Consider the following 26,466-nt stretch of genomic DNA (forward strand, 5'->3'; position numbering starts at 1 on the left):
CTGTACTGATCTGGCCCAATTAGCTGATGACGTCAATAAAGTCCACGTGTCTGATGTTCTGTAGGATGTCTACGTGGTACAGGCCTGTTCAGACTAGGTTGTGAATAAAAGTTTGGGGAGTGAAAGAACCCTGGCGCAAGACAGTCCATGTATATGTACACTCTCATCTGTTCCAGGTGACTAAAAACTGTTTCTGATCTTCCGTGCTGGTAGGGAAGACAAAGAAAGCACCCATTAGATCAACAGCTACATACGGAGTCGGCACAGCAGTGAACTCAGAATCTCCTCTAGGAAAGCTGTCACAGCTGGCACGCAGCTGCAAGAATGACCAGTGGTGGCTTTTGCTGCAGTCCACTGTCATGTTCGGGAATCCATCTGGATTTTTGTAAAGACCAGACTAGTGAATTAAATAGCAACTGTATAGTCTTAATTAGTGTCCACTATTTTAACTTCCTAGTTTCTAATATCCATTGCAACCGCTACACAGAAACTCACAGGCAAAATTCAAGATTAAAGGGTTTATTAAGAAGTTCACAAGTTGTAATGCCAGCGAGAAATAGTCAGGGTAAGTGTTTACCAACACATGTTATAAAGTTTCAGGTCTGTTAATAAATGCCCCGATGGGTATTCCATTCTGCTGGAAGCCTTAATTAACCCACAGGCATTCGGCTTGAGCTAAGTGCCCAGAGGCACCCACTCTGCAAGGCAGCCTCCTAGACAACAGCAATCATCCTAACTTGCTCTGTGGGTTGGGAGTCCATCACTCTGTCCCATGCTGCTGTGCCTCTGATGGTATAGCTGTCCTCGGCATTCAGGAGGTTCTCTGAAGATTCACAGCGTCAGAAACCCTACTTAGGGTCACAATTGGGTTCAGAGGCCTCGCTCCATTCCTGGCTCTTGCTGGTAATGAGACCCCTCTTCATACTTGTCATTTTGTACCCAGTACGACGGCACTCCAGGGAGTCCTGCTCACAGTTATACAAAGGTGAATCCTATCGGCTTCCTCCCACCTTCTTACAAGACCCACAAAAGTAAAGCTAGTTTGTTTGGTGGGAGTTAGAGACTTGGCTAGAAGAGTCACATTAAATCATTCTCGGCCTCTGTATCAATATAATGGGTATCACCAACTTGGCATCCTGTGTCTCTCCACCATTCCTTCACTACCGGTGAGGTTGTGCATCTTTTAATATGTTCACTGATTTTCTTATTATTTTCTTTGAATTCCCACAACTCATTATCTTTGTCCATTTTCACATGTAACATTTTAAAATTAGCTTATTTATTTTTAAGTTTCACAGACATACAATTCACATATTAAACATTTCAACAGCTCCATCATATTCATCAGAGTTGTGCAGTGATTATCACTAGCAATTCCAGGATACATTTTCTTCCTGGTGCTCAGGTTGTTAGTGCTCCATCTTCTGTCCACCTCCCCTCCCTCTGCAACGATTTAATCCAGTTGCTTTCTCTATAGAGTTATCTGTCCTGGGCCTCATGTACAGAAAGACAGACACAATCTAAACAAAACATAAATGGCCCAATAACAACAGAACGAAACTGAAAACTCTCAACTAAAAAGCAAGTAGGGTCGGGGTTTCATATGTGGCAGAGCAGCTCCCTCGCTGCAATCTATTGAAAGTCAGCCCTTGACACAGGGTTTGTGGCGATCGCTTGCTCATATCGTCACGTGCCTGGGTCCAGCATTCAGAGCCTGGGCGTAGGGTCGGGGAAAGGAGAGGAGGTGGAACCTTCTCGCTCTCTCGCTCGCTTGCCCACTGCGCCTGTCAGACCCGACCAGCGAGTCCGGTGTGGCCGAGGCCAAGTGGGCCATGCAGGTGCCCCCGGGATGGCCCCTCTCCCATCCAGCGACAGGCACGCACGTGTCTGTCTCCCTCTTGTCCCCACTTCAAAAACAAAAAGAAGAAGAAGAAAGAAAAAGTAGGAAATGTTAAAAACTGGAACAATTATACATTGGATCAAGAGGGAGATCAAATGACAAGGTGCCACATTGTAACCTAACCACAATTGCGGGAATCCTCCCTACAATGCCCTCTGTCCCATAACAAGGCCTTTCCTGTGCTCCATCCATAGTCAGAAGGAATTCATCGGAGGCTTAAACTGGCCTGGGACCCTGTGAATGTGTTTGGGGCTGTCATTAATAGCCTGCTGCATACTGGTTGTTTGAAATGTAGACTCCTCCAGGTCTTGTTTTTATTATTTACCATTTTGAACCACATAGGCTGGTGTGCTTCTGCCCTGTGAACTTAGCTGACACCTCCCTTAGAGGGCTACTTCTTTTAAGACAAGCCTGTAAGACCTCAGACACTGCTCTGATAGACCGCCACAATCTGGTTTCTTCACCACACTGCTGTTGCATCCATATTTTCAGTGATCACTTCATGGGGGCAGGAACTGAGCGGGGCCATGCCACATACACTAAATGTCCTCAAATTAGGGCTATGATTAAGTGAGAGCTCAAAATCCCATTCAGCTATCTATGGTTTATGTATGTCCCTCGTTCCCTTTAAAGACAGCCTTATTATTTTGAAGGACATTATAAATGATCCCCATAGGTTATATATGGTAGTTCTATTGATATTACTATTAATTTAGCCAAAGGTATAGAACTTAAAACATTGTTGAGAAAAAGAAAACATACATGTATAGGTGTGGTAGTTACATAGTTTCATGTCAACTTGTTAAATCGGCTATAAGGGTGGAGTATAGCCTGTCAATCAGGTTGCAGTTTGATGACCTCATTTGGAGGCGCGATGGAAATAAACAGCTCACTGGAGGCCAAATACACGCTCTCTCTGCTTCGTCTTCCCAATGACAAGACACAGTGATTTATGTTGATGGAGCCAGAGTCCTGGAGCTGGAGAAGCCGCACGGAGACTGAGCTGTTTCTACTGCCACTGGGCCCGCAATACTTTGCACTCCCCGACCCGTGCTTTCTTACATTCTGTGTCATTGCATGTTACATGAGTCCGAAGAGGAATTTATAGACTGGGATCGGACATATGGGCTAACATAGGACTTAGGGATTTGCTTTGGACTGGGCTGGGATGTTTCCTTAATGTACAATTACTCTTTGCTATAAAGCTCTCTCTTACACACATGATGTCTCCCTGGATTTGTTTCTCTAGTCTACCCAGACTAACACAATAGGACTGTTTTCTTGGACCAAAATACATAGACTCTTGATTTTTACAGATTAACAATTCAGGTGACTGGACACTATATACACAAGGATAGTTAGAGAAGGGGAAAAGCTTTGAATCATGCTCATCCGCAAAGGCAGAGCTAGGCTACAGGTGCCATAAAAAGGCAGAGAGAGTGTGGAAATAAGCACAGATATGGTCGTCTTGAGTTGCCACTTCTTGGACATCCTCAAGGCAAGAATTCTGAACCCAAGTCCAATGACTTCCACACCCACAGCCTTGGGAGAGTGGGCATCTGCTGCTTCACAGTAGGCACTTCAGTCGTAGGCCCACGGAGTGTTTCAGTTCCTTAGATCTGCCACCAGTGTGTAATTGGACCATTTTTAAACATCTGTTTATGGTCTATTTCCACTAGACCATGAGTTTCTTGAGATCAGAGAGACGGTCTTACTCTTCCTTGTGACCCTTGCACCTGGCACATAAGGACTCAGTAAATATGTACGGAATGAATGAGTATAAAAGATGATACCATTTCCCTGAAAATAAGACAGTGTCTAATATTAATTTTTGCTCCTAAAGATGCGCTAGGTCTTTTTTCAGGGGATGTCTTATTTTTCCATGAAGAATACGGTACACATTTATTGTTTATTGTTTTATTAAAAGAGACCTCACACTTCCTGTCTGCTCCGGCTGCGCTGCGGCCAACAGTGAGCTGCACAGCGGTGCCCATCGCTATGGTACAGAGTCCAGAGTTACGGTAGCTTCAGGGGGCCTTATTTTCGGGGGGATGCCTTATATTTCAGCGAGAGGCAAAACTGTAAGTAGGTCTTATTTTGGGGGGATGTCTTACTTTTGGGGAAACAGGGTAAGACAGCATTCAATTGAACATTTTAGTCTTTTTGGATCTTGAAACCAACCTCCTCAATTTATGGGTAAATCCATCTCAAAGTGCAATTGTATCATTGGCTGATTTAAATGAAACAGTGTCATCCAACCAAATCTTCCTTCCTTTGAAATGAAGGTAATGTCTTTGAACCAATCAAGGTTCCCAAAGCCTTGTATTCTCCATGAACTCCCTTCAATGGCAATAATGGACAGTAAGGAACTGAGCCCAGGTCCCAGCTGGCTGTGATAAACCCACTACAAATCTCCGAGTTAAGGCTCTGAGGCCTGAGGCTGCAGAATGTGATATTCTACCAATGAACAAACTCCAGCTGCCTGTTCCTCCACTACTGCACACAGTAAATGGGTTATCTGGGCCTCCTGACATCTTTCAAACCTTAGACTCACTAATGGTATCTGCTTGGTCAACCCCAAACTTCATTTGTTAAAAAACAAAACAAATCAAAAAAACAACTCTAAGTTCTCAAATCTCAGTTCTGTTGCTTTCAACATTAGGGTTTTTGAATTTTAAAAATTTGCTTAATTACCTGTTTATGAAACACATTTTTATATTTTAAAGATACACACCTAATTAGATCTCTCTCCACGCAAAACTTCTCATGCCCTACTACTTATTATCTCTTGTCCAAACCTTTAACAAGGCCTCCAAGTCCCCTGGCTACATTTTTTATCCCATTTTCCTCCTTTATTCCTGAGAACCCTGTGCTTCAACCACATGGTGTGACCTGCCTTTACTGAAACAGGCCAGAGATTTCAGACCTCTGTGCCTTTGTACACACATGTATGCCCTGGCTACGCTCTTCTACCCTAACCTTTGAGACTCGGTGCAGATGTTGACTCCTCCAACAAGACTTTTTGTCAATCACGATTTTCGCCACTTTCTCAACAATTTTTAAATAATAGCTATAGCACATACTCGATATCCTATCCTGCAGTTGTTTGCTGAAGTGTCTGTCTCTCTACCAGTTTAAGAGCTCCTTGAAGGTGGGAGTGATGTCTCCCCAGCACCAATCTCGTCCTGGGCACACAGCAGATGGGCTGTGTTTGTTGAGGGAATAAAAGGACATAAAGAGACTCGGTCCCTGCCCCAAAGACGACACCCTCCCTTCGAACCACAAGAACGTCTCAACAAGCAGTCTGGGCAGACTCTTCGGTCTTTTACTTTCCCAAATTTCCTCTAGCAACGTGGAGGCACAGAGAAGATAGCCGGCCCTTTCATTTTCAACGTGCCAGGATTCAGAGACGCTTCTTGCGGGGTGAAAGGTGTGGGTGAATGTCTGCACGCCTCCCTCCCTCGGACAAGCCTTCAGAGCAACTCCATTAGCGTTCGTGGACATGCAGCTCGTGCATCAAGGAGAGAGCAGCCAAAGAGCTCCTAAGCACATCTCTGCCATCGTTTTACCTTCCAACGATCACCGCTGAAGCGTGTCGGCCAGAGAGAAATTTGTTTTCAACATACTGTGGGTTCCTAAGTGCGCAGAACTCTCCGGATCTTTATAAATGGGGTTTTCCTAACTCCAGGCTCTCTCCTTGTACCAGCTTCTCCTGCCACACAGCCTGTCAGCACAGAGCGACCGTTTCCTGTATGCAGTCCAGGTGCTTTCAATTCTGCTCCCTGCCTCTTTGCCGGCCTCATCCCCAACGCCTGTGCTGCCTGCGCCTCCCGTCCAGCCTTACGATCGCCTCGCAGGTATCTCACACTTCTGAGCCTTCGCCAACCCTGCTCTCTCGGCCAGGCATACATCCCAACCACCCAACGAGTCACGCAGGCCCTTTAAGATGACACTCAGGTGTCACTTCCTCTAGGAGACTTTCCTGTGTAGACCACAGCCAAGTGTTCAACTGTCCAATAAACAGTTATGTGCCACGCTTTATTCTGTTAGAGCTACAGCAAAGACTAAATCAAAGGCTCTGCTTTCTTGAAGCTTAAATTTTTGACAGACAATAAATAAGAAATAACTGCCTCAAGGATCAATAAATGCTCTAGAGAAAAATTAAGTAGGGTCGAAGATTAGAGAGGAGCTGGGGAAGGGTTTTCTTTCTTTCTTTCTTTTTTTGACAAGTTTTACCAGCTTGTTAAAACTTCCAAAACATCACAGACACGGGATGGTAGATGTTCAGCTCCAATTCCAGGGAAGAGTCTGTTAGAAGGATGAGCACTTGAACAAACATGAGGTATGGATGCTGGGCAGCAGGACTGAAGGGGAGCCAGACCCAGGTGAGAGTGGTAGTCTCTGCCCACCCCCCAGATGGCTAGGGTGGAGGGCCCATCTCTTATCTACTAGGAGCAGGGGATCGTATGGGCTATTTTCTTTAGGACTGCCATCCAAGGTCTTTCTGAGAAGAAAAACAGAAACCTGAATCAAACGAGGGCAAGCATATGAAGGTATCTGGGGAATGAGCTCTGTTGTCAGGGGAGGGAAGTGCAAAGGCCCTGAGGCAGGAGCACTCCTGGTCTGTATATTCAAATAAGCAAGGGAGCCGGGGTACTTCAGGAGGAGTGAGAAGCAGAGAAGATGTTAGGAAATGAGGAGAAAGGCAGCTGGGACCACACCATGTTGGGTCTTGTGGGGCATGGAAAGGGGCTGAGATTCTGCTCTGTGTGAGACTGGAAGCCACTGGAGGGTTTTAAGCAAAGTGATAAGCTCTGCCTTATATTTTAGTGGATTCGTTCTGGAAACGCTGGGAAATCGACGATACAGGAGCAGGGGTAGAAAGAGGGAAAGGACGGACGCCTGGATTCCTGTTAACGTCACATTTGTTGGGACAGACTCTGTTCCAGACACTGATGAGCACGGCAGGATCTCTGGCATCGAGGAGGGGACCCTCAAGTGGAGACAGAATGGCCAGTCTAATCACAGAGCGGGCCTGTGGACACAGACACGTAACAGTAGTACACGCGGCGTGGAGGCAGGCGAGAGAGTTAGAGAGAGCAGCCTTCCAGAGGTAGGGAGACCGTGTGGTGAAAACGTGCACACAACCGGATGTGATGAAGCGCGCGAGGAAGCCCATTCAAGATGAAGGGTAAAGACTGGAGGCAGAGACGCCCGTGTGGAGGCCGACGCAGTCATCAGAGCACGGAGGTTCGAGTCTTGCAGTGTGCTAGATGCGAGAAGAGGCCCGTGATGTTCACGGTATTGGGGAAGTACGATCGTCAGGACTTGAGTAAGGGGTGGAAGGCTGCTGGCTCTCGGCCGGAATGCCTGGGTTGCTTCGAGTGCCAACTGAGAGGAAAGAGACATGTTAATTCCTGTCCATGTGACGTTCAGGAGACATCAGAACCTGGGAGGGCAGGCTTGGGTTGAAGCTACCCACTGGAGCATCACCAGCATGTCAATCATGTTTGAAACAGAGTAGAGGAAGGTACATAGGGAGACCACAGATGGTCAAGTAGGCCTGGGTTTTGAATTTAGATCGGTCTGTGTGACCTTGAGTAAGTTAGTATACCTTTGTTACACCTTTCTGAGCCTCGATTCTCTCATCTTTATTTTTTTAAAACCATTTACCAGGTTGCTGGACACACTGTTTACAGGTACTACCATCCTGGCTCCCAGTAGCAGTCAGTGGAAATGGAACGAGGCATTGCCTGTGAGCCGCTCGGCTTCCGTGTTGTTCCCACCATGCCCCCGTGCAATGGGTGTTCAGGGGACGGCCACGGGATCAATGAGTTTCTCTCAAAACCGGAAATAACAGGAGCAGCCTCATTTAAACGAGAGTCATCATCAATAACAAAAGGACAGAAAGGCCCTGCAGGTGTTCATACATCATCTCAGGAGGGACCCTGAGCACGCAGACGGTGCACAAAAATGGGACTCTCTTTGAGTTTGGCTTTTCACCCTACCAGCCAGCTCCGCTTGCTTCACATCGGGACTCTCGCCCTTCTCCTGGCTCTTTGCTCAGATTATAAACATGCCCCCAAACCAAGTCTCAAACCAGGTGCTGTGCAGTTGGTTCGGCCTCACGAAGGCCCCCCACCCCCCCCAAATGTCAGAGTAGAGCTGCCTTCCACGGGTTCTCACGGCTGGGACCTGTTGGAAGCAGGTTGCCAAAGAGTTTTCCCCTGAGGTTCCAACCACCAATCTTTCAGGGAGCAGCCCAGCATTTCCAGTCTCCCCTTGGCTAAAAACTCGTCCTTAACCCACTGCTAGCAAGTCAATTCTGACTGCACAACCCCATGGGGCAGAGGAGAAGGGTCCCACAGGGGTTTCGAGGCTGCAAACCCACAGAAACAGACTGGCGTGCCTTTCTCGGACGGGTCAAAGGTCACTTAACTACCCAAGCTTTTGCTAGCTCCCTTGACTTCTTGTCCTAGGGTCCTCTCATTTCACCCACTGACTGTACCCGTTCTCAACCCAAAGCACTTTCTCTTTAAAACAGTTTTAATGGGACATAAACCACAGCTCATACAATTCAATAGCTCAATCACATCCAGAAGAGCTTTACAATCATCACCACAATCAGTTTTAGACTCAAAACATTTTTCACATAAACAAGTCATACCTTTTGTTTCACGGAAAGAAAACAATCCCAGCTTAATGTTACTTTAAAAAGCAAGTCTCATTTATGTAATTGTTCAAGTAGTAGGTATGTACAGAGGGATTTCATGTAAAAATATATGTTTTGGTTTTTTCCCCCTACTACAGTAATTCAGTTCAAGAGAAATGTCATTATATATCTTCTGCATAGCCCTAAGCTGAGAGGCAGCATATTCAAATAAACCCCAGGGTTGGGGGGGGGGGCCTGCAGGCCAGTTCCTCATTAGAAGCCTCAGCATGGGGGCTCGGAGACCAACACAGAAGGTCTTGGAGGGAGAGCTGAAGCGTTCAGATAAGTGAGCTCTGGGAAGAAGGGGTAGTCGGCTGGCTCCAGCGGGCTCACCCCTGGGGTAGAGCAAAGAGAACAGACGGGGGAGTTCTGAGAGGCACCGGAGCTATCTAAACTCAGGGGATGGAACCGAGTGAGCGGCAGCAGTAATTGAGTTTCAGGTACCTGCAGGGTGGCGAAATAAAGTAGGAACTCCCTCTGCCTGACGTGGGGGAAGTTCAGAGGTGTCCCTGGCATACTCGCAGTGGAATCCATCACCCTTTTACTGAGCTGGGTGATGGCAATCGCATGGCGCTGCCGGGTGACAGCCCGCCCAGGCGCCCTGTTAGGCAGCCCCAGCGCTGCTCAGGCTAATGAAGGAGCGCGGCTCCTGCAGGCCCGGCTCCCAGGGCTCTCGGCACCATGGGAAAATTTACCCAGCCTGCTTCAGCCATCACCCAAACTCAAAGGAGGCTTTGAATGGCAGAGAGAGGGGGGCCTGCTTTCCGCTCTGCCCAGCCCAGGGTTGGAACATCCTCGGGTCACTTTTTGTGGGTCTTTACAAATGTGCCGACTGGCAGCGAGCCGTTCTTCACCTGGGCCCGGATTTCAGCTCGGTGCTTTAATGTGAAGACCAGGGCTCTCACCGTCCGCCGGTAGGGCCTATTAATGAGGCGGGAACAGAGATGAAATGTTTCCCGCTCAATATTTTCAACCAGTAGGTGATCCATCTAAAAAAAAAACAAAACACACACATACAGAGCAAAATTATCAAATTAGGGCCTGGCATTGCATACGGATTAAAAGCAGGAGAGGCTGGAGCGCTCTGCTCAGAGCCTCCATTAATCAACTGAGATTCAAGGGCATCTACTTCCTGTCGCAAGAGAAACAGGAAGAGCAAATTAATTCCACCCTGGCAATTAAGGAACAAGGCCATGTGCTTTGTGACAGGGACCTCATTCACAACCCCTGCCGGGTGGGAATATTTTGCCATTATGACAGGAAACGGGCCTGAACTAAGCAACGGGCACTGGGTCCTGTACTTTACCAACCAGGAAACGAAGACCAAGGATAATAAATCAGTGTTAACAGTTTATACTTTAAAAAAAAAAGGAAAAAAAAAGAGTCTTTTAGCCCCTTTACAGCATTTTAGAATCACCGATTCGGGATCTTAATGTATGGTTAGAGCAGTTTATAAATCACTTTTCACATGTAATGCTTCCGGCGCCTATTATCTCATTGTACAGATGAAACAAACAGGTTCAAAGCGGTAAGGGTTCAAGGCCTGCTGCTACTCAGCGGCAGAGCTGGGAGGGCCTCTCATCTGAACCCCTAGCTCCGAAGTTCATGTTTCTTCGCCTTCTTACACCGATGGCTCCCTCAGTGTTCCTGGAGGCCAGGGAGCTGGGAGGGACTCTGCAGGCTCAGGTTAGCAGACCAGGCTGAGGGGAAGAAGAACCTATAGCGATCCTCAAGTGGTCGAGCTCAGGCCCAAGCCCCTGGGGTCACAGAGCAGGACGTGGCTGGGTTCTGGCACATGGCTAAGATCTAGGTCAGGCTGGGTAGCTAGGCTGGGACCCCTCAGACTCCCTCCCCTCCTCCTTTCCAGGCCCGTCTCCCACGATTCCCCTCCTCCTTGGGAGCACAGCCGAGTGTGACACCCTCCGTTTCCCTCGCGGGTCTCGGAATCCCTTCTCCCGTCATGTACCCTCTGCTGAGATGTCCCAGCCTGGCTCACAGCACTGAGCGTTCTTTGCTCTGCCCGAAGGGCTAGAGCTTCTCTTAGTCATTATCAAGGCCTCTCTGCTTCTCCTTTTCGAGCTCGTTCCCCTAACAGTGATTTCCTTGGAAACAGGACATGTGTTTCTTTGGATCACTTCCTTTCTCCCTCGCCCTGCCACTCATTCAGGTCTTTTTTCAGCACTCACCACGTGCCAGTCTCTGTGCTTGGTGCTGTGGCAGAAGCAGTGAAAAGGTGGAGCCCCGCCAGGGGCAGGCACTGAAGCGGGGCTGGACGTGTACCGAGTGCTACCAAAGAGGGTTGCAAGTGCTGGGGGCAGAGCGACTTCCAAGGGACTTGCTGCAGGAAAGCTGGACTGGCCCGACTCCCAGAGAAACAGCAGGCCTCGACCAGGTGAAATGCTTGGTGGTGCATTCAGCCAGTCGTACGTCAACATTCAGGCGTGTTCCGTGCGCATGCTATGTTCTTACTGTTGTTCGGTGTTATCAGAGTGGCTCTGACTCAGTCACCCCATGCACAGCAGCACAAAGGGGTGTGTCACGCTGGCCTCAGAACCGTGGCTGTTGCAGCCCCTGTGGCAGTCACTGCGTCAACTCTTCTCCACGAGAATCTTCCTCTGGTTTTGCCCAATGCTCTACCTCACCAAGCACGGTGCCCTTCTCCAAGCACTGGTCTCTCCGTTTACAAGTTCCAAGTGCCTGGGAAGAAGTTTTGCCATTCTCACATCCAAGAAGCAATCTGGCTTTACTTCTTCCAATATAGATTTGCTCCTTCTTCTGGCAGTCCACGGTGTATTCAATGTGCTTTGCCAATACCATCTGTCAGAGGCATGGATTGTTCTTTGGTCTTCATTAGTCACTGTCCAGCTTCCCCGTGCACAGGAGGCCATCAGAAATATCATGGCTTGAGTGAGGCACAGCTTAGTCCTCAAAGTCACCTCTTTGGCTTTTGATACTTTAAAGCAGCGGTTCTCAACCTGTGGGTCGCGACCCCTTTGGGGGTCAAACAACCCTTTCACATCGCCTAAGACCATCGGAAAACACATATTTCTGATGGTCTTAGGAACTGAGATACCGCCGACATGTAGATACGCCCACAGACGAGTACCCGGCCTGAAGACTGTCACCCATGGTACACCATGCTTCAAGACAAAATTTCATTTATTTTCCATTAGAAATACATATTTCACACTATATAATTACATATTGTTTCTGATTAACCACTATGCTTTAATTATGTTCAATTTGTAACAATGAAAATACATCCTGCATATCAGATATTTACATGACGATTCATAACAGTAGCAAAATGACAGTGATGAAGTGGCAAGGGAAATCATGTTATGGGTGGGGGTCACCGCAGCATGAGGAGCTGTGTGAAAGGGTCACGGCCTTAGGATGGGTGAGAACCACTGCCCTAGAGGGCTCATCATCGTCACCGTTTTCTTTTCTTTTTTGGCTTTAAACTGTGAATTTGGTGAAGACTTTGCCAACAGTGACCATTTCAACACTCAACACTTCTCTACAATCTGACTGAACTCATCTTTTGCAGTTCCCTCAATGAACCGTCACTTCGCCATTCCACTTCCTCCCTGGGTTCCTTTTTCCATGCCTCCTCCCTCCCACCCTCTGAACTCCGCCCTGAGTTAAAGCTGCCCCTTTGATTTTAAATGGCTGGTTATTCAGACACCCAGATGAGTTCAGTCCCAGAGCTAAGGGGTAAGAGCCCAGAGTCTTGGGGCTTCCACCAGTCTCTACCTGGCCAGTAAGCCTGGCCTCTTTTTTGAATTCGATTTGTTTCACATTTTTCTCCCACTCTAACGAAGTCCTTCAGATGTGATCAAGAAGAGGTCTTTTACAGATTTGTTCAATGCAATAAATACCCTGTTTGATTCTTTGACTGTGGCTTCCGGGGACATTGACTATGGACCCATGTAAAATAAAATCCTTGACAACCTCAGTATGTTCTCTGTTTATCATAATGTTGCTTATTGGTTCAGTTTTGAGGATTTTTGTTTTATGTTGAAGTATAATCCATACGGAAGACTGTACTTTATGATCTTCATCAGCACATATGTCAAGTCCTCTTGCTTTCAGCAAGCAAGGCTATGTCATCTGTATAACACAGATTGTTAGTCGGCCCTCCTCCAATCTTGATGTGACATTCTTCACATAATCCAGCTTCCTGGATGATTTGCTCAGCCCAAAGATGAAGTAAATATGGTGACAGAATACCACCCTGACACAGACCTTTTCTGATTTTAAACCTTGTTTTGTTAGACAGTCTGCCTCGTGGTCTACATACAGGCTCCACATGAGCACAACGAGTTCTGGAATTCCCACTCGTTGCAGTGCTTTCTGCAATTTCTGATGGACCTCAGAGCTGAATACCACCACTCATCTGCTACTTTGTCCTCCTGTGGTCGCATCTGTGTTGCTATGATGCTGAAAGCCACACCACCGGCAGTTCAAACATCAACTCGGAGTGAACCGTTCCAGAGGAGCTTCCAGGCTAAAGGAGGATCTGGCAGCCTGCGCCTCTACACACGTGGCCAGTCCACACCTGTGAATGGCAGCGGGGCAGTGCCTGACAGTGCTGGAAGATGATCCCTCAGTTTCGAGTCGACTGAAATACAACTAGGGGAGCGCTGCCTGCGCAGAGCAGAGTCAAGCGTACTGGTAGGGATGGAGAGGAGCTTTCGGACCTTCATTTGCTGATGTGGCATAATTCATCATGAGCAGAAACAGCTGGAAACAGCTGTATTATCTGCTAATAATCAGAATGTGGAATATATGAAGTATAAATCTAGGAAAATTAGAAGTCATCGAAAATGAATGGAATGCATAAATATCACTGTCCTAGGCCAGCGGTTCTCAACCTGTGGGTTGAGACCCCTTTGGGGCTCGAACAACCCTTTCACAGGGGTTGCCTAAGGCCATCAGAAAACACATAAATATTTTATAATATATGATTACATATTGTTTTGTGATTAATCACTATGCTTTATGGTTAATTATGTTCAATTTGTAACAATGAAAATACATCTTGCATATCAGATATTTGCATTACAATTCATAACAGTAGCAAAATTACAGTTATGAAGTAGCAATGAAAATAATTTTATGGTTGGGGGTCACCACACCATGAGGAACTGTATGAAAGGGTCGCGGCCTTAGGAAGGGTGAGAACCACTGCCCTAGGCAATAGTGAGCTGAAATGGACGGGCAGATGGTCTACTGTGCAGGAAGAAAAGTTGAAGAGGAATGATGTTGCATTCAAAATGAGCATGTTCAGGTTCATCCTGAAATATAATGCTATCAACGATAGGATAATATCCTTACACCTACAAAGAAGTTTATATGAGTATTATTAAAATTTATGCACCAACCGCTAATGCCAGAGATGAAGAAGGAAGGCCTTTTCCAACTCTGGCAGTTTGAAATTGTTCAGACAGGCAACCAAGATGCATTGACAACATTGGTGACTGGAAGGTGGAAGTTGGAAACAAAGAAGAACCGGTAGTTGGAAAATGTGGCCTTTGTGATAGAAATGACTTCAGCAATTACACGACAGAATTTACAAGACCTTGTTCAACAACATGGACAGTGACTGCACATGTGGACCTGTGGGGATGGAAAAAGACAATGGTGTTAAGAGGCTCAAGATCATCAGTCAAAAGAAACTAAAACAATGGGACGAAATGGTAAGTGAAAGAGCTAAACACGAGATTTCAAAGGCTGGCTGCAGAAGGCGAAGTCAAGTATTAAGATGAGACGCGCAAAGACTCGGAGTGGAAAGCCAGAAAGGAAGAACACGCCTGACATTTCTCACGCCTCAGGCACAATATTGAAAGATTCTAGGGGCAAAACGCTTGGTTAGTCTGTATGCTGAGCAGATCACCAGAGAGGCTGGACTGTATGAAGAAGAACACAACGTCAGGATTAGAGGAAGGTTTATTAACAACCGCAATATGCAGATGACACAACCTTGCTTGCTGAAAGTAAAGAGGAATTGAAGCACTTGCTGATGAAGATCAAGAATTGCAGCCTACAGTATGGATTACAACTCAATGTAAAGACCCAAATCCTCACAACTGGATGAACAGGTAACATCAGGAGAAACAGAAAAGATTGAACTTGTCAAGGGTTTTATCTTGCTTGGATCTATGGTTATGCTCACGCCAGCAGCAGCTAGGAGGTCAAACAGCACATTACATTGAGTGAATCTGCAACACAAGACCTCTTTAAGGGTTAAAAAGCAAGGTAGCTGCTCTGAGGAGTAGGGCGCACCTGACCCAAGCCATGGCATTTTCAGTCCTCTCCTTGCATGTGAAAGGTGGACGCTGAATAAGGAAGATGGAAGAAAAGGCAAAACTAAGGTGGTGGTCAAGAATTTTGAAATTACCAGACTCAAAACGAACAAAAAAAGCTGTCTTGGAAGAAGTACAGCTAGAATGCTCCTTAGAAGCAAGGATGGTGAAACTTCGTCTCACATACTTACATACTTTGGACATGTTATCAGGAGAGATCAGACCCTGGAGAAGGACATCATGCTTGGTAAACGAGCAGGGCAGTGAAAGCGAGGAAGACTCTTTGACAGATGGATTGACAGAGTGGCTGCAACAATGGGGTCCAACATAAGAACAACTGTGAAGCTGGCACAGGGGACCGGGCGGCGTTTCATTCTGCTGCACAGAGGGTCCTTGAGTTGGAACTGACCCAAGAGTACCTAAGAACATGTTTTTGAACAGTGTGGTAGTCATATAATTTCATGTCAACTTGAAGATATATAAAAGTGTAGGGGTGATAGTCAACCTGTCAATCAGGCCTGATGGTGCCTCCCTGTGGGCCTGGCCTTCTCATTAGGAGGGCCCTGGGAATTTTCCTTTCTCTCTCAGCTCTCACCTTCCTGTTGGCCGACCGTGGTTGCTGCCAGAGCCCTGTGATGCATCCACTGCCATTGGATCCATGGGACTTTGCACCCACCAGCCTGTGATCTTCCTGCACTCTGCATCATTGCATGTGGCTGTGTGAGTCCAAAGAGGGGCTGATGGACTAGTATCGGGCTTATGGACTTGAGTTGGACAGGGCTGGAATGTTTTCTTGATATATAATTCCTTCTTGATATAAAGCTCTTTCTTACACATGTATGAGTGCCACTGGATTTGTTTCCTTATTCAACCCAACCTAACACAAACAGGAAGCATAGAAAAGTCACTACACCATAAGAAGAATTGGTCCAAGTCCAACCCATTCAGGAGTCAGCATATGATTAAGCATTGATGGTAATGAAGGAAGAAGCCCTGAAGGCATTGGTGAAAAAGAAAGCTCCACGAATTGATGGAGAACCAACTGGAATGTTTCAGCCAATGGATGCAAGCTGAAGCAAACACTCAACTGTGCCAAGAACTTTGGAGGACAGCTGCCTGGGAAGTTGAATGAAAGGGTCCGCCCTTGTACCCATTACAACAAAAGGCGAATCCAATAGGACATGGGCTTAATAGAACAATATCATTGATATCATTTGCAAGTAAAATTGTGCCGAAGATCATTTAAAAACGAACAGCAGCTCATCACCAGAGAACGGCAGGAAATTCAAGCTGGATTCAAAAGAGGATGTGGAATGAGGGATATATCCTGGCTAATGTCAGATGGCTGAAAGAAGAGAATTCTAGGAAGATGCTTATCTGTGTCTTATTGCTTGTGCAAAGGCACCTGACTTTGTGGGTCATATGTGCTATATCGTCCAATTATAAAAGTTTTTTAATAAAGAGGAAAAACAAAAATTGTAAAACCCAAGAGGGTGATCAGACTTAAGATAAAATGTCTTAAACTAAGATAAAGGCCAAAACAAAGAGGCAGAAAAAAGGAACTTGGAGGAAACAAAATAGGCGAGAGAAAGAATATGGACGTGAAGATATGCTAGCAGTAGAATGCCAAGGCCAAGGTTCATCAGACAAGCAGCTCAGAAAATCTGTGGGTCTGGCGACCTATTGATAATCTCCTAGGCATAGGTGGGAGTCAGTAGATTTGGCATCAGAGCTCTTTAGAACCCAGACTCCTCAAGATTTTCCAAGCTTTCTGCCTGGGCAGTGGCCTAGCTTCCAACGTGAGGCAGCCCTGGTAGCAGACCATTTTAGGAGATTGAGAAGGTAAATGTCAAGGGAGGAAGGGTAAATTAGTGTATGTGAAACAAGGTTGAAGCCACTCCATCAAGTTGTAGGACACACACACACACACACACACACACACACACACACACACACACACTGTGAGTGCTATGGAGGTCACCATAATAGCTACTGAGTCCCTACTATGAGTTTGACCTGGTCAGGGTATCAGAAGGCAGAAAGACTTGACCCCTACCCTCCAGGAATTCACAGCCTAGAATGGAGATAGCACATACAAAAAGAACCGTGGATGGAAAGCATGACTGGTGCTATGCCAGAGGTGTGTTGGGAATATGACGTAAGCATCTAACATTTTCCATGCATGCATCTTCTTCAATGAAAGCAAAAGCCAATCACAATGAATGCAGAAAGATATCTGGGATGTTAAAATGTACATAAGGGAAAAATGATTCACCACTTATCATTGTGTGTGGCAAGTCATTGCGTTGAAACTAAAACCTGCCTTTGTGTGAATCAAACCTATTCAAGTTGATGAATCTTTTCCAATGAGTTCCCCCATGGTAGTGTAGGTGAAAAAGCCCAGTCTCACTGAGACCTTGAAAAAGGGGTTTTTCCTGTGATATATCTGTATGAATGGGAATAGGAACAGGAAAAGCTATAAAAAGACCTAGGGATTTAGTTAGGGGCCAGTTCCATTCTCTGTGTCTCTCATGATCTGCCTGGACTCTTTACTGGCAGTTCCAGTCACTGCATCCTCCCCCCTCTTCTAAATCTCTCTTCTCTATCCACACCTTCCACTTCCTGACTCCTTCAACAGCCCTTCTGTGTCAACACTCCCCAGAACTGTTGTTTCTCAGAGACAGCGGATCTGACTTGCTTTCCATATCTACTCATGCCTGTCAGTTGACTATGTAATATTCAGTTGTCCAGTCCTGGCAATAGCTGGGGGAAGATATCAAACATGACCACCTAGAGCTGCCCTCCATTCAGGACTCTGGACTCAGTAGGAAGTGGTGTCATAATCAATTAGTGATGTCTGTCTCATCTCTAGGCAACAGAAAAGGAGAGAAACAAGGTCTTCTGCGTGTGCTTACCTGAGTGCGAGAACTTCTTAGATGGTACTGTAATTCTCTGTCCCTATCAAAAGACGGTGAGAGCTGGTACCATGTTATATCCATGTAGAAACTTCTCACACTCAAAACTGGTACGTAGTAAGTGCTCAATGATATTTGTTGAGCAAATGTCTTTTCGTGCCATTACACTTCCTTTTTCCTATTCTCCCCACTCAAAACATTATACACAAAGCACATAAAATAGGTATTTCTATATTACATGCATTTTCCAATTAGCAAAATCTTCCTCATCCTAGAAAGGTCAGTTCAACTGCCGTCTCTTCCCAGACTCTCCCATTAGCTTTCGCTGTTCTTTTCACTGTGTGTTCACAACACTTGCTAGTGTCATGACTTTAGACTTTTTCATTCTGCACCATATTTCAGTTAGTCATTTACCAGCTTCTCAGCCAAGAGACAGTAAACTTTCTTAGAGGAGGGATTGCAACTCATCTGTATTTTCCCTTTGCACATAGTGCACTACCTGGCACCTAGTAGATCCTTCCTGAACATTGGGGAATTGAATATCCACTACGGGCTTTCCATCAGCATGGCTGGATTTGTACATTTAGACTCACACGCCTTTTTGACCCCTTGAAAACATTTATCAGATGGCTGGGCAGAGCCAGGGGTGCAGTCTAAGGCCATTAAACAAAGCAAAAACTAACAGTCCCATATGGGGACATACCCCTGACCTGGATCTCATTAGCACCATCTGACAACCAACTGTGCCAACCAGCCGGTGCTTCATAACTCTTAATGATACAGGCTCACTTTGAGAACCAGGTTCAGTTTTTAAAAATGACATAATAGGAGAATGATCACAGGCCATGAGGTAGGACGGAGAGTGGATAATGAGGAAAGGGAAGTAAGAGACTGGCACTGTGGGGGATGTTCACATGAGGAAAGATCTAAAAGACGGGAGGAACAAAGGAGACCCGGAAGGGAGAAAGTAACGGGGGATGGAGCCTGGGGCTCAACGATGGAGTTTTTATTCATCTATTCCACTATTCCAGGAACAAGGAAACAATCCAGGAATCTGGAAAGCAAGATCTGTCCAGTAATAACGAGGGAGACGCACCTTTTGGCTGTGCGTATATTCTTCAGCTGAGGCTCACTACAAAAATATATGGGAAAATTAGTAACATTTTTTTCTACAAAGATGCTATGAGGAGATCTGATATTTGCAAAAGGACATGCTAGGATCAAACTGTAAAGGGTTTTTAGTCATTGGGCCAATAACTTACTCAATGCTATACTACTGCTTGATGAAGCACATGAAGATTTAATGTCTGATTCAAATGCACTCAACATTGGTTACTGTCAACGACAGATACTGGATTATATGGTTCATTGATTTACTCTAATATGGAAATATCTCTGATGATGATAGGCATTAAGAGTTAACCTCATGAAAAAGTGTTTCTGGTCATACTTTCTGATACATCAAACTGATAAAAATACTATGAAATGCTGTTTATACAAGGGAAACAGATATATATGGCCAAGGAAGACAGTAAGATACGTAATTTTAATTTTTAAAAAATAATTTACTCTTTAGGAACAAACCATTCAGCTATGCTTAATCTGATTTTTTTTTTACAATTATGTTGGAAAGCACTAACAAATGTATCATTTTTTTTAACTTTGCTTTGTAACACTTGAGTGCTTACCACTTGATGTGCCATTTAAAGGATAATTAATGGATAAACTAAAAGGATAATTATTATGGAGTTTAATATAGCAGGCAAACTGCTCATTAATCCTTACAAGCATAGCTTCGTTATTATCATTTACTTAAAAAGATACCACAGGGAGCAGGAGTTTACCACCACATTAACTATACATTACATACACACGCTTATGCTTCTGGAATCATTTTGGTATATTTCAAAATAAACTGTATTTAAAATATCAAATAGCAGGACTTATTGGCTAATCCATATTCTGGAAAATTAGACTTAGAGCCTTCAAATTGCTTCCCCTCTTCCAAGGTTTTAATAACCCTGTTCAAGTGTCCTTCAGGAAAAGTTAAGCAAACTTACGCCTTCTCCATTCAAATAGACATTAAAAATGACAAGCATGTGTAAAACAAGGCTGTATGGAAGAGGGTATGCAAGATTCAGGAGACAGCACGAATGCACACACATTATGTGAATTTTCCACAATGTTAGTTAAGTAACCAATAAAAAGATCTTACAGCACATTTGGCAGATGACTCTGGCCCTTAATAAATCGAGGTTAACCATAACCTGCCCAGCATTCATTTAAAGAGCTAGAATAATTAACCAAAAAAGAAATGCACCAAAGTGGTAAGATTATTTCTAGCTTCAGTGATATTTTTGTTTTTTTCCCTTTCATTTCTCTTTTTGGAATTTTTTCTCATTTTCTATCATAAAATTTATATTAAAAACCAAAAGCATCACATCATTCTCATTTGTGGATGAAATTACTAATAGGAAAGTCAAAATACTTTTTTTCCCAAAGGAACACAGTGACAGATTTACTCTTTAAATCTGCATTAAAATTCTGAATTACTTCTTTCGTTAATAATATTAAATTGTTCTTTAAGGGTACTTAAATGTCCTTTATCAAAGTTTTCGAGGGAATGTTCTTTCCTGTTTGGAAGAGGAAAAAATACGGCTGTTTTCTGCTGGGTATGAATTAGCCTGTAAGATGTGCTCTTTGATGATGATGTTTAATGTTATTATTAATGATCAGAAAGCCTTCTCACAGCAGGTGTATCTCAAACTGCTCAACGTCACCGGAACTGCTGGCTAAGAAGATGACACAGAATGCCTGTCCAATTTTATGCCTTAAAATGAAAGGAATGAGTGTTGACAAAAATGAGGGGAACGGAGTCTTTCTGAGAAAGGGCTATCTATTTTGCCATTGATGTACCATAAACGAGTCCATCCCAGAATTTTTGCATCAGTTACAGATAAAAAAATTTTAAATGGGGAGGGACCAATCTTTATTAAGTAACTTCCATCAGCAAACACTATACTATTCCTTTACGTTAATGGCTCATTTAACCTTTCTAACAACCTTCATAAGTAGGAATTATGATCCAAGTCTCAGAAATGTTAAGGAATTTGCCCTAAGTATCACAACTAGTCCATGCTAGAGCCAAGCTTTAAACTTGTCTGCTGGTCCCAAAGCCTGCAATCTTCCTACAGCACTGGCCCCCAGGAAGATGCTTATAAATCCAAAATCCTCACAGAATTGCAAGTTAGAATAAAGCAACAAATTCTAAGACTATGAAAGTTCCTTAAGAAAATGTGAGTTTCTTTGAACCAAGAAAGCACAGTTAATCACTTTACCTTTAATTCCAAAGCTTCTGAGAGCAATTTCTGGGCATTTTTCCTAAACATCTCAGTTTTGGGATCACTCCGGACTTCAATAGAAGGTCTATCCAAATGTTCTTCCATGAAAGTTCTCCACTCAGTGTAAACTTCTTTGGCAAGACAAGCCACTTCTAAGTCTGAGTGTTCCCGCATCTTGTTCACAGTATGACCTAAAGGCAGAGAAGAGAAACCAAAGGAAAGACTGTCTTCTGGGAAGTACAAGACTAGATGGACTGAAGTGTGGCACTTAGAAAGTCATTCACAACCTAAAGGAGGTTAAGGCTCTCGTGCAAAGGAAGACACATTTCAGGAAGGTGGCTGGGATAACAAAATAATCACTGAAGAGGTTCACTGGACTAGTCAATAAAATAAATCATAAAGTGCAAGCATGATCAATAGACACTTTAAAAAGAACAACCACTATATATGGCATTAATGGTTTAATACAAAAATTACCCCCAAAAAAGAACATTTATCTTGCCTTTTGGAGATTATATATATACTGTATCCAAGATAAGCAAATCGCCCTACTTATTGAGAGGATGTTGGAATGTTCTTTATTCAGCTAATCAATGTGAAAAGATTGACAGAAATGGAAAATCACCGGAGGGAGCGGGGAGGGAGGGGGAAAAATGAGGACCTAATGTCAGGGGTTTAAATGGAGAGAAAATGTTTTGAGAAACGATGTACAAATGCGCTTTACACAATTGATGTGTGTATGGAGTGGGATAACAGTTGTATGAGCCCCTAATAAAATGCTAAAAAAAAAGAAAAAAAGAAATGGAAAATCACCATCTAGCAGCCACTGATGGAATAATTCCCTTTGGCAGTAATCATCAGTAGATGAGCTCAATTGATGAGGAAACGGAATGGAGGGAATGAGCTGTCATTGCTTAAATCCACTGACCAACTTCATATCCTTAAAATATAGGTCAGTACTTCATAGTCTTACCTATGCAGTAGACTTGTACAGGGTACCCAAATAAAAGATGCACCCCAATTCAACTTCTCATTCACAGCTAGCTTCCACTTTACAGGAACGACAAACAATTAAGGAATAATGTTGAGTATAACGAAACAAACAGGCAATCTAGAATGTGGGGCATCCCATAGGAAAATAGACATGGTTTCTTCAATACTCAATAATGTAAATGAGCAGCGGGGGGTTAGGGCTAGGGATTGTTACCGAAAAATGAAAGTCTTTTTTTTTCACCTTTAACTTTATTTTATTTATTTATTTTTTAAATCATTTTATTAGGGGCTCATACAACTCTTATCACAATCCATACACACATCAATTGTGTAAAGCACATTTGTACATTCATTGCCCTCATCATTCTCAAAACATTTCCTCTCCACTAAAACCCCTGGCATTAGGTCCTCATTTTTCCCCTCCCTCCCCGCTCCCCCCAAATGAAAGTCATATAAGTCTAAACAATCAAATGTGATGTGTAATTCAAATTTTGATTTGAACAAACTGTTAGAAGATATTGTGAGATAAGCAAGAAACATTCATTAATATGTACTGGATATTAAATTATACCAAGAAATTAATGTTCATTTAGCTAAAAATGATAATGGAATTGTAGTTATATAAGGAAATATTCCTATTTTTATAGATGAGTATTCAAGTATGTAGACCTGAAATGCAATGAGGCCTGGGTTTCTGCCTTAAAATACTTTAGTAATGAAAAAAAAAAAAAAGGGCGGGAGGGGCATTTAGAGAGATAAAGAAAATCTGGTAAACTATTAATAGTTATTAAATCTGGGTAAAGGGAATATGGCTGTTTGCTATAGCTTTTTTTTCTTCATAGTTCTATGGGCATATAATTCATGTATCATACAGTCCAATGGTTTAATTAAAGAGTTGTGCAATCATCACCACAATCAATTATAGAACTTTTTTTTTTCATTCTTGTACCCATTAATATTAGCTTCCCATTACCCCCAACCTCCCCTGCCATCATCCTAAGGAATTTTTAACTTACGGTCTCGATGGATTTCTAATGTTGGATTTCATATCAAGAAAATCATGTAAAAAAAAAAAATCCCAAGAACAAAATAAAATACAGAAAAACCTCAATCCAAAAGAAAGCAGAATAGAAACTAGAACAAATTAAAAATGGGTCAAAAGATAAAATAGATGACAATATGTTAAATTCTAACCTAACTATATCTGTATTAATGCACTCTGCTTGAGAGTAAAACTATTCACATCCCTAGTCAATGGCTTGAGGGAGTTCAGTGGAAGCTTAATCTGCACAGGGACTCTGCAAATGAATTTTGGGCTTCCACTGTTATCCACAGTCTTCTGCAAAATGGGCACTCAAAACTTAAACTCTAATACAATTCCCTCCTCTGATCTTGGATTTTATTATTTACAATTTTTGGATCACACAGGCTGGTGTGCTCCTTCTGTGTGGACTTAGCTGCTTGTTTTAAGACAAGTCTTTAAGATCCCAGACATTATTTGTGCTGATAGTTAGGAACCATCTGATTTTTTTTACCTTACTTTGCTATAGCACCCATATCTTCAGTGATCACTTCATGAGGTCAAGTATTTTTTTTGGAGGGGGATTTTAAGTATTTTTATGTTTAAGATTTTCAAAATAAAAATTTTCAAGTGAGAAACGATGTACAAATGCGCTTTACACAATTGATGTGTGTATGGATTGGGATAACAGTTGTATGAGCCCCTAATAAAATGTTTTAAAAAAAAATTTCAAGTGGAAGTATCAAAAGAATCAATGCACAAAAGCACTTTGATAAAAACAAATACCTAGAAAAGCCAAAGAAATCAACAAAACACTATAATTAAATGTTCAAAAAGTGGGAAAATATTAGATTTTTAAAAATCAATAGTTTTCTTACGTCAGAAAATAATCAGTTAGAATACTATCCTATTTAAGACACTAATAGAACATGAACTACTGAATTCATTCCCAATGGGGGATGTGTAAGTACAAATGAGTACTATTTACATCCCAGTATTTCCCTCCTTAGTAGCTCGGGAGCCTTTTCTCCATCTCTTGCCTTAGGGTTAAATCTTTCCATGTTTCCAATGGCCTCCTGACTGGCCTTGATGCCTAAGTTTGATACCTTTGTCTGCCACTTTCCAGACTATAGCTAGAGTAGTCATTTAAAAAAAAATTAGCTTTATCGTTTTTTTCATTTAGAGACTTTTTTTTTCACCTAAAACATAAATCTACTTCACTCCTCCATTTAGATCCTTCAGTTCTATACCTTGTCACACAAGTGCCTCACTCCCACCAACGTCTTGGGTTCATTCCTGACGACTGTAAGCCTCTTATCCTATCTTTCAGCTACTTGCAGCGATGACTAGCCTCTAGCTAAATGTAGCTCTTAAAATACGTACAGTTTTCCCTTGCTTCTTTACTTTTGAACATTCTGTCTACCTACAATATTTTTTTCTTCGCTCTTTACCGGGTTAACTTTAGTCCGCCTTTAAGACTCAGCTTTGCAATCCCCTCCTCCAGGAAGTTTTCCTTCATATCCAGGGTCTTGGTTGAGTGCCTCTCCTCTGTGCTGCCACCAGAATAATAAAAACGCTTACTTGTAATTGTTTGATCAGTTCTCTCTCTTGCCACCAGGGCAAGCCCCTTGAGGCACACGGCTGTAATACGTCCATCTTTGGGTCTCCAGCAGTGAGTACAGTGGCAAGAAGTGGGGTGGGGGCAAGCAGGTTGCTAATAAATGTTGGTTAATTGAGACAGTTACAACACAGGTTTTATTAAAATACGCAACAACCACCGAATAAAAGGGACAAATATACAACACTTGTCCCTTGGACTGGTCAGCACAAAGCTGCCAACTGACGAGAAGATTTAATGCAATGGCAAGGGAAACAAAACCTCTATAGGGTTTTTATTAGGCATATAACCAAGTATGTCTAGATTCACTGTAGAAAAATACAAACCATCAAGAGTAATATATGTAATACTACACTGAAAAAGAGGAGTTATGAAGTGCAACTAGTCTTATAAGACATATACTAGAATATAATATAAAGCAACCATAGTCCAAGGGATATGGTCTGGGACCATGAACAAATAGATGGGTGGATCCATGGTGTAAGGAATGAAGCTCAGAAACAGACCTGTTACACGTAAGAATTTAATATAACTAAAGTGCCATTATTAAAGAAAAAGAAGGGAAATAATCAAATGTGAGAAAATGGCCAAAACATTTCGAGAATTTCTCAGATTATGCCATTTGCATAATAATCAACATGCTTGGTTCATTTATGCTATACACATTGACCAAAGACCTGCTATTTGTGCTAGGCCAGTGGTTCTCAACCTGAGAGTCGCGACCCCTTTGGGGGTCAAATGACTCTTTCACAGGAGTCGCCTAAGAACATTGGAAAACACATATTTCTGATGGTCTTAGGAACACAGACAGCGCTCCTCTATCCATCTCCAGGCGGGTCCACCCACATGCAGATATGCCCAGCTATGAGTACCCAACCCATGCTATACCATGCTTCAAGACAAAATTTCATTTATTTGTCATTAGAAATAAATATCTCACAATATATAAGTACATATTGTTTTTGTGATGAATCACTATGCTTTTAATTATGTTCAATTTGTAACAATGAAAATAGATCCTGCATATCAGATATTTACATGACGATGCATAACGGTAGCAAAATTATAGTTATAAAGTAGCAATGAAGATAATTCAATGACTGGGGGTCTCCACCACATGAGGAATTGTATTAAAGGGTCATGGCATGCGGAAGGTTGAGAATCACTGTGCTAGGCAGTCGTCCTGCAGGGCAGAACAAATCCTGTCCTTGAAAAGGCCCCAAGAGGGAAAAGGATACCATAATATTACTTGTCTATCTAATCTCTCTGCTTCTCCCCCTTGACCGGGATTTGGGTAAAAGTTTATAGAGCAAATTGGTTTTCCATTCAACAATTTATACCCTTGGCTTTGTGATATTCACTGCCGTCCCCACTTCCTCACCAAGTTCCCTGGTTCCATTAGAAGTCCTTCTTTCCTATCCCTTCCAGCCTCCTGACCTTTATCCCGGGGCAATGCTGCCTTTGATCCTGTATGGTTGATTGTTCTCAGGAATGTGCGCCTTCCTGGTGTTACTGTTCACTTATTGTTCACCTTACACTACCATTTGGCTGAAAGTTGGAGGTGTGTGTGTGTGTGTGTGTGTGTGTGTGTGTGTGTGTGTGTGTGTGTCTTCCTGGTGTTACTGTTCACTTATTGTTCACCTTACACTACCGTTGGC

General features: G+C 43.4%; 1 protein-coding gene across 4 annotated transcripts in view; it reads right to left on the reverse strand.

Moving 5' to 3' along the window:
- Positions 1–503: 503 nt before the first annotated feature.
- The window catches only part of TCEANC2 (transcription elongation factor A N-terminal and central domain containing 2), a 54,297-nt gene continuing 28,334 nt past the window's right edge, over positions 504–26,466 (reverse strand). For 3 of the 4 annotated variants that reach the window (XM_004699400.2, XM_045291982.1, XM_045291981.1), the window contains 2 exons: positions 21,174–21,367; positions 8,066–9,601 (listed from right to left, as the gene is read on the reverse strand). In XM_004699400.2, coding sequence (XP_004699457.1) covers positions 9,413–9,601; positions 21,174–21,367 — 383 coding nt within the window. In that variant the 3' untranslated portion in view covers positions 8,066–9,412. Of the gene's footprint in view, positions 1,908–8,065; positions 9,602–21,173; positions 21,368–26,466 lie in introns of those variants that run through there. The other variant, XM_045291984.1, reaches the window with a different exon arrangement.

The sequence above is a fragment of the Echinops telfairi genome, unplaced genomic scaffold (assembly GCF_000313985.2).
Source record: "Echinops telfairi isolate 266 unplaced genomic scaffold, ASM31398v2 ScPeMD7_443;HRSCAF=831, whole genome shotgun sequence".
Taxonomy (NCBI): Eukaryota; Metazoa; Chordata; class Mammalia; order Afrosoricida; family Tenrecidae; genus Echinops; species Echinops telfairi.